At 31.2% G+C, this 9,613-nt stretch overlaps 1 protein-coding gene and 1 pseudogene across 1 annotated transcript; both read left to right on the plus strand.

Moving 5' to 3' along the window:
* Positions 1,000 to 1,454, plus strand: LOC104732982 (annotated as a pseudogene).
* LOC104734053 (putative FBD-associated F-box protein At5g38570) lies at positions 8,111 to 9,548 on the plus strand. The gene is made up of 3 exons (XM_010453561.1): positions 8,111 to 8,962; positions 9,050 to 9,190; positions 9,273 to 9,548. The coding sequence occupies exons 1-3, from the start codon at positions 8,111 to 8,113 to the stop codon at positions 9,546 to 9,548; spliced, it is 1,269 nt and encodes a 422-aa protein (XP_010451863.1).

Genomic DNA, 9,613 nt, shown 5'->3' on the forward strand with positions numbered 1-9,613 from the left:
CTCGGGCTTATAAATACGGCGCATAGGGTTTTTTTTTTTTTGTTAAAGGGTATTCAATTAATAATATATGTCCAATGGGCTATTTCCGGAGTTAGGTCCATACAAAATCCCCTAAGGGCCCGACCCGTTTACATCAACCCAGACTAAACCATTAAGATACAAAACCGACTGGATTTACAAATCGAACCGGAGGACCAAACCGGTCGCTGAAAACCCTAATCTACAGAACGAAGAACTCGCTGTAGCCGCCGCCCAATATCTGCGGATACTTACCGGAACAGGACCTCCGGTAAGCCTGGACGTCGTTAGCCGAACGGAGATGGTGATCCAAGATCCGTTTCCATCCCGCCACCGTAGAGCTGTGTTTAGGAGGAGGAAGAGAACCGAGCTCGCTGTCGTCGAGGAGACTTCTTGCTCGGTCGTGAGAGAGAAAGATAGTAGGGAGTAGATGAGGAGACCTTCGACGGTGGCTTAGCTCCGCCGGATCGGAACCTATCTCCCCTATCGAGACCAAACCCGCGAAACCTCCAAGATCTCCGGTCCCCAGATCTAACTATCTTCATCGCTCGTCCCTCTCCGTGAAACTCCTTCTTCCACTCTGCGTCGCTACTCCTCCGGTAGAGCTCTTACCTGAGGAGTCTCGCAGATGCTTCTCCCTTCCACTGCTCCCTTGATCTTGATCCAATGGTGTCGCCGAGAAAGATGCAGAGCCGCGGATGAAGAACCATGGGCCATAGGGTCCTCATCGTCACCGGAATTGACTGAGGACCCACCAGCGGCGCACGAGGTTGTGCTCAGAAGACTCTCGACTTTGAGAGAGAAATCGCGGCGAGTGAGACTCACGCGACTTCTCTGAGACCAATAATGGGGGAGGATTATACGGCGCATAGGGTTCACAACTTCATTACCTAACAATTCAATCGCTCTCTCAATTCTTAAACTTTTTCTCATCAAATTTGCTTTCACAAAGAAAAGATCTCACCCCACAAAACATAAACTATGTCGACGAAGAAGATGATCATGTTGAAGAGCTCCGATGGTCAGTCGTTCGAGGTGGAAGAAGAGATCGCGATCCAATCGCAGACCATAGCGCATATGGTTGAGGACGATTGCGCCAGTACCGAGATCCCTCTTGCTAACGTGACGAGCAAGACTCTTGCCCTAGTGATGGAGTACTGCAAGAAGCACCACGTCGATGACGCTAACCCAATCTCCGAGGAGGAACTCAAGAACTGGGATAAGCAGTTAATGGAAACAGATTATTAATCCACGATCTTTGATCTCATTCTTGCTGCGAACTACCTAAACGGCTAAACATGACGTGCCAAACTGTTGCTGATATGATCAAGGGCAAAACTCCAGACCAGATTCGTGCACACTTCAACATTGAGAATGATTTTACACCTGAGGAAGAAGAAGAGGTTCGTAAAGAGAATCAATGGGCTTTTGAATGAGCGGATCATGGAATCAAACATTAAGCACCTTTTTTTCTTTTTCTTCAGTGTGTGGTTTTTTTCTTTTCGATTTCTTGATCAATGTATGATGATGATGATCTTCGTCTACTTTTGTTTTTTTTTTTTTAATAATTTGAAGGAGATAATAAAACCAATGTTTCTTTTCTTTATATACCCTAGTAAGTTAACCTAGCTAACCTGAACCAATGCAATTCAAGTTGTTATTTGCAAAGTATTAAAGTTTAGGTACGAAAAAACGTTTGAAAAATAGTTGAGGTTGATTTTGGCCATTTTTCCAGTTACGAACTCTATGTTCAAATCCGTGCCTTGTACTTTTACAACCATAAAAAAAAATACTTTTTGTCAAACTAAATTTGTGTGATAATAATAAAAGTTGGATGTTTTTTTTTTTTTTTTGACATTCTTTCTAATAAAATTTTCAAACTTTGAGAGTTTAAATGAAAAAAAATCCCAAACTTGCATAAAGAATACCTGATAATCAGTCTATCAGCACCATCAGTCTATCAGCACCAAAATGAAGAACGGGGTATTGAACTTGTATTTTAAGGGATTTGGTTGGATTTAAATATTTTAGGTTTTTGCAAGATTTGATTGAGCTTTTAGAAAAATTTTGGTTATTTATTAGAATATATATATATTTTTAAAAATACTTTGTGATTTGGTGAGATTTTATTATTAGATTTTGAGAGATTTTAGGATACTTTATAATAATAAAAAATTACCTTTAGAACTGAGATGACGATGATGTAATTCTGTCTACAAAAGCCTCTCTTAGGAACTCGTAGCTTTCATTGCCCCCATCTCTTCCTATCCTCTTACATGGATCATCATCGAGAGCTGCTATCTGTAACAGAGCCATGAATCATCATCTCTTCCTTATCTGCAACAGAGCTAAGGTTTAGTAGTAAGTAACAAGTAAACAAACCTTTAATTCTGATTCCTCAAACCCATTAACTCAAAGCTAAATCAAAAGAAAGATGAAGAGACAATTAACGACCTCACAAAATCAGAACCAATATTAAACGGTGATCACCAAGCCAAGCCTGCAAAATAAAACCCAATATCATTTAATTCTCACCCTAAATAAGAATGAACAACAAAAAAACAGATCAAAGAATTTGTAACAAGTACCTCATCAACGATTAAAAAAAATACAGATCATACTTTCTCTCTTAGGATACTCGTAGCTCTCACTGCTCCCATCTCTTCCTATCCTCTTACATGGATCATCATCAAGAACAACTATCTGCAACAGAACCGTAGTTGTAAGTAACAAGTAAACCCTAACTATGCAAAACAAGGTTTGGTAAGTAAAAAGTAAACCAACCTTTTAATTCCGACTCGTCAACTCATTATTTAACTCCTTTGTTTATGTATTTGAATCAGCTGTTGAATACCTGAAATCACAGAACAAGAGAAAATCATAATAAGAAACAACAAAAAGGTAACTCAAAAGAAAGAAGAGACAACGTTCTTACAATAACTAAGCTCGCCGAGGATGAATGGACAATCATCAAACTTCTTTAAAGCATTTTCCACATGAGAGGAAGCAATTGAATTCGCCACTGGTGGGATTGGAGCGGAGGAGTGGGGATGAGGTGAGAATGTTTCTGTTTCAATTTTGATTTTCCAGGAAATAAAGTTTTCTTCTTTTTACAAAATCCTTTAAAATTCTATCTCAAAAGGTGGGATTTTGAGAGGGAGTATTTTCAAGTAGAAAACAAATCAAAATCTTCTAGAATCATTCAAAGTAGCAGTTTTTTTAAAAGTTATGATATTTTGAATAACAGTAGATTTCAAGTAAGTTTTATAAATCATTGATTAAATAACAAAGGATTGTAAATTATTTTAAATGATTTTACATAAATCTAAGTTGAATAACATAGCATTTTAAAAGATTTTTAAAATTCATCAATTAAATAACAAGTGATTTTAAGAATACTCTAAAATCTTTTAAAATACCTAGTTGAATACCCCCTCCGAAGAAAGGATTTCACACGAATCCTGGCCTATGACCAGGCCCTGAGGCCCACTAGAGGTTTCGATCATTAGGGTTTAATGGTAAAGAGAAGCGCGTTTCCGATTTTCCCGAGCGGAATCGAGCTGACAGGTTTTTCTTGGGGTGAGCATTTCTGTTTAAGGTTTGATTTGGTTTGGGTTCCGTTCGGTTTTATTTATTCGGTTTTGGTAAAACTCTAACCAAATTCAACCAAAATTAGTTTGGTTTGGTTTGTGTTTGGATCGGTTTATGTTTGGTTTGGTTCGGTTTGGGTCGATTTATGTTTGGCTCGGTTCGGTTTGGTTTGGTTTGGTTCGGTTTAAATTGGGTTTAAAAATTAATCTATATATACATTTTTTGAGACATTTATAAAATAAATCCTAAAGTTGACACTTATTTATAGGGATGCTATTGGCATTAATTATTGATTTTTTTTTTCATTTAATTAATTAATATTTTGATTTTTGGAAACAAGGTTTATCCTAATAAAATTTCCAAAACAATCGGAACCACTCCCTTTAACATTAAGTATTAAGTTTATGATTAATTTAATTAATATTCAGTTTCCAATTTTACAAAACAATATTTTCTCCATGATATATCATGGTTTTTGTGGTTTTTAACAATGGAATAAGTGTGCTTTTTGAGTCTTTTGATTTGTTTTCTAGGTTGTTTTTGAGTTTTTATAGGTTTAGGTACTCATTGGCACGGATAGAACACTAAGGAGCTAAAAGAAGATGATTTGGAGCATAATCAAAACACTCTTTCGTAGACGAATTATGACAAATAAGGATGATGAAATCAATTGACTAAAAATCAAGATGGGCGGAGATGTCGCAATGGACGGGATAAAACAAAGACGAAGAAGATGATAGATTTGTTTTGTCAGATAAAAACAAGAACAATTGTGTCGGTCTAGACAAAAAAAAAAACAATATTAGTTTACTTTAAAAACAATATTAGTATATATATGTAAGCAATTAATTCGCTGAATTATTTTTTTTGTTCAAATAGCTATTTTCCCATTTCTAACAAATTATATACACACATCTTGAGTCCATTTTAATAACCAAAGTTTATTAAAAGAAAAACAATGTGGAATTCAGCTCAAACAAATAACTGTTCACAACTTTTATTTGCATTTCACAACAAAACTATATATACTTAAGTTAACTGATTCTTTATATATAAAACATACAAAACTACAATACAAAATTATCCTGTACATATCTATACTAATAAAAAGTAGGAGCTATAAGCTCCTAAAGGCGTCCACATAGTAACCAGTATAAATAAAGATTAATATGCTTCCAACAGCAAATGAGCAGGAAAACTTGATTTATCAGGTGTCCAAGTTAAAAAGTTTTATTCGTTTGATCTGATTTTTTTATTTGATCAAACTAAAACTTTACAAAGTTTCAAAGAAATATTATAATATTGAAAATTTTTAAAAGTTTGAATATTTATAATATTTAAACTTTTAAAAGTTTTTAAAATAGTTTAAAATATTATAAATATTGAAATTTTTAAAAGGTTCAAATATTATATTTTGAAACCTTTTAAAACTTCAAAATCTTATGATCTTTAAATTTTAAAAATTTATTAGCTTATAAAAGGTTTCTAAAAAATTATAATTTATAAATTTTAAAAGTTTAAAATAGTATAGATATTGAAACTTTTAAAAGTTTCAAATATTAAAAATATTTAAACTTCATAGAATGTTTGAAAATATTACAATTACTTAACCTCCATAGAAATTTTAAAATATTATATCTATACTAATAAAAAGTTAAAGCTATAAACTCCTAAAAGTGTCCATACAGGATTTAAAACAACCAATAAGAATTAGATATTTCACTAATTAACATTTTTGGAAATATAGTAGTAATCTATATTATTAAGAATTTTTAGAAAAAAAATTAAAATTTATAGAAATAAAAGAAATATGATATGATATTCTTGCAGTAAAAATTTTATTTTTAAGTCTAAGAAAGAAGGATTGACATCGCAAGACCTTGAGTTGATGTTATTTGAGTTTAAAGAAGAAGGATCGACGAAAAGCACAAATATTATTTTAACTATACATGTGTTCATATTACTTTCTCTGCGAGTAAGGATTTTGGTTTGAGAAGTTTCAATACATGTGGATCTTAAACGAATAAGTATATGGATGAAATTATCAATAATTGGATGCATGTGTTGACTATGCAGGTCTTTATGAATTGCACAAATTTTATGAGAAAATAAAAGATTTTGGTCTTGGAGTTTGATGGGTTAACAAGTTGTATGGTAGTCTAAAAAAATGTTTTTCATTGAAAGAATGTGAAAAAGTTGACGAGGAAGAAGAAGAAAAAGAAGAAGAGTATAACAAAGAACGGGATAAAAGTAACGATGACAATTACCATAAAATTTGACAATGAAAATGACAAGAAAGAATATGAAAAATAAGAAAACATTGAATAAAAAACACGAAAACATAGGTGGTAGCGATCAATTAAATATGAAAACGATTAAAGATTACAAAATTATTTCGTTTTTCTGGTGGTCAAAGAAATGGTTTATGATATGTGAGGTCATCAGTTTGATTCGCCTTGCCTGGATGTCGAGTTAAATTCATGATTTTTTTTATCTGATTTGAATGTATAACACAACTCATTTTTATATTTTTAAAAATTGTGTATCTGAAATTTTAAATTTTATTTAATACTAATATAATTTATTTTTATAAGATAATATTTCATTACTGTCATCAGTCACATACTTCCTGCATTTCATAATATAAGATGTTTTAGAGAAGATTTTTTTGTTTCATAATATAAGATGTTTTCAAGTTTCTATGCTACTTTCAGATTAGTTTAATATATTTTATTATGCAGTTTTATTTATGATTGGTTGAACATTTTTAAAGTGGTCATTTCTTATATTTTGAAACAGAGTGAGTATATATATTTTTCATCAAAATGTATCAAATAAACCCACGCGTAGCGTGGGTTCAAAACCTAGTATTTAAAAAAAAATTAAATAGTAAAAATACTACTATCTGTAAATAAATAAAAAAACACACAGTATATTCCTTCTATAAATCACTACTTATTTAACTGTATGTTATACTATAATATAAAACAATAAACCTCAAACAAAATACTTTTTAATTTCCATACTAACTAATCCCCTATATAATAAAACGGAAGTACACAACATTGTTTTATAGACTATATAATTTTAATAAGTTGGTTACAAATAGGTTGTATATTAAGTTTTATATTATTTGTATAGTCTGGATTTATTGTTTCCAAAAATCTTAAAGAGAATATTCTAAAGAATCATTTGATATCATCTAACTTACCATATTAATTTCTTTTAATAATATTAATTTGTTAATTATCATTATACTTCAACTCTCATTGTTATATGTGAGTCTATTTTGTGAAACAAATAAATTATCATATTATTTATTATAATTAAAAAATAGTTTTATTTCCGGATATACCATAAGTTAAATTTTTAAAAACAAAAAATAAATGATTCAATTTATAAAATATTCAAGTTTTAGTAATATTATTCTTTAAAAATAATATCTATTGAATTAAAAATCTTACGGAGTAACGGTCAAAATATGAATATTTAAATTCAATTTCATACTTTTGATGAATTTTATAATTTTATATAATATAATAAACTTTAAATAACTTATTTTGAAATATTTTTAAAATATTGAAACTTGATATAAAAGTTAGAAACTATAAACAGTCTAAATTGGTTTGTTATAGCAATGTCAATAATATGTCACTATAATATGAAAGAATTTCAAAAAACCAAGTATATTAAAAGAAAAAGTATAACAATATTTTAAATTACTCATAATATAATAACCTACTTTTTAAAAGCCAAATTCACAAAATTATGTCTTATAATGACATTCAAGTCATGATGTAGAATATAGATTGTTGAAATAACTTCATGTACATAAACTAATACAACATATTCGAATTTTATAAAATAGAAAATATACAAAATTTTGTATAAAATAAAATTTAACCAATGTTAGGTACTTATCTAGAATCATTAACAATATAAAACTTACAAAATAAGTGTCTTTTTTCAAGTCATCATATTTAGCATATGATTTTACTGCATAATATTTTATCCAAAATTTTTTTAAAAAACAATCACATGAATTATATTTTACATAAAAATTACAATATAAATAAAATGAATTTCAACACGTGCTCTAGCACGGGTCTTAATCTAATGTATTTAAATTTGTGAGGATGTACATTTAAAAAATACAAATTAAACATTAGTTATATATATAATTAATTTATAAAATAAATTACATTTTTTATTAAAAAATAGCCAGCGGTGTATCGCGGGTGAATATCTAGTTAATATAACTAAAATTTATTGATTATGGTTTTATAATAGTTAATTAATCAAATAAATTAGAAAATATAGAAAGTTAAAATTAAAACCTAATATTAAATATAATTAAATCTATATTTATATGCCTACCCCTAGGTTTTTCTATTCTAGGTTTCGCCTAGTTCCTATGTGTGTGCGGCTGTGTCTTTTTTTCTCGTCTAATTAATTCGTTTAGTTGGCTTTTCTAGTAACAATAGCTTGGGTTTTGTAAGATATGGACAAAATCAATGGATTGCCTGATGACGTGCTGGTGAAGATATTATCATTTCTTCCGACAAAAGAAGCTGTATCCACTTGCGTTTTGTCTAATCGATGGGAGTTTCTTTGGATGTGGTTAACTAAACTAGAGTTCAATTCTATGTCGGATCCAAGGCCTCCTGGACTTGGGGATTTTATAGACAAGAAGTTGCCATTACATAGAGCTCCCGTCATAGAAAGCATGCGTCTCCACATAACTTGTAATTCACATATTAAACCTAAAAATGTGAAACGGTGGATTGAAATCGCAATTTCTCGCTGTGTACGTGAGCTGCAAATTGATTATTATCCCTATGGTGAAAAATTCTTCATATTTCCCAGTAGCTTGTTTACGTGCAAATCGCTCGTGACCTTGAAACTCCAAAAGATAACTCACATGGATGTTCCCACTATGGTTTGTCTTCTCTCTCTTAAAACTTTGCAACTTGAGACGACGGCTAGTTATTTTTTCGTAGATGGAGAATCTCTTCAACGGCTTTTATCTGGTTGTCCTGTTCTTGAAGATCTATCGTTGTCTTTCGAAGCAGATGAAGAACAAATGAAAGAGTTCACTATAATCATCCCGTCTTTGCAGAGTTTATCACTCTTTGTACGTACTGATGGGAATTTTGATGGGTATGAGATAAATACTCCTTCTTTAAAGTATTTGAAACTAGTGGACTGGACTCATGAGCCACACCACTACTCTTTAATTAAGAATATGCCTAGGCTGAGGGAAGCATATGTCGATATTCTATCCTCTTATCCCAAGAATCAAATTCTTGGATCAATCACATCTGTCAAGCGTCTTACAATATGTTGTTTAGAGGTAATTACTTTTCATTTTTATCAATTGCGAGACTTCAATCTCATTTAGAGACTTCTTTGTTAATACTGTTGATATATTTGTGGGCAGGATTTGGATGGTGATGGTTGTGTTTTTACGGAGCTTGAACATCTAAGCCTATGTCTGTGCAAAAAGGATTCATGTAACCTCCTTGGCCAGTTTCTCAATGCTTCTCCTAACTTACGAGTATTAGACATCTGTGTTATGAAAGTAAGTTTCATAATTGATAAATAATTTCTTGTTTTCTAATAACCATATATCGTTTTAGTCTAATTCTTCTACTTGGTCTTAGGGTCATTCGGTTGATATGAGTAATGGTATGGTTTGCTGGAATCAACAGACTTCTGTTCCTGAATGCATGTTGTCGAGTCTACAGATTGTCAGCTGGTCACCATACTTTGCTAGACAGCAAGATAGAGATATTGTGGCTTATATCTTGAAATACGCTTGTCACTTAAAGAAGGCAACAATATTGGTTAATACATGGAAATATTATGTTCCAGAAGTGATCAATGAGTTGAGACTTCTTCCCCGAGCTTCAACCACATGCCAACTAAGTATTCGCTGAGGGACTTGGATCATATTGAGACTTGAAAAACATTAGATGCTTTTTTTTTTTTTTTTTTTTTTTTT

The sequence above is a fragment of the Camelina sativa genome, chromosome 12 (assembly GCF_000633955.1).
Source record: "Camelina sativa cultivar DH55 chromosome 12, Cs, whole genome shotgun sequence".
NCBI lineage: Eukaryota > Viridiplantae > Streptophyta > Magnoliopsida > Brassicales > Brassicaceae > Camelina > Camelina sativa.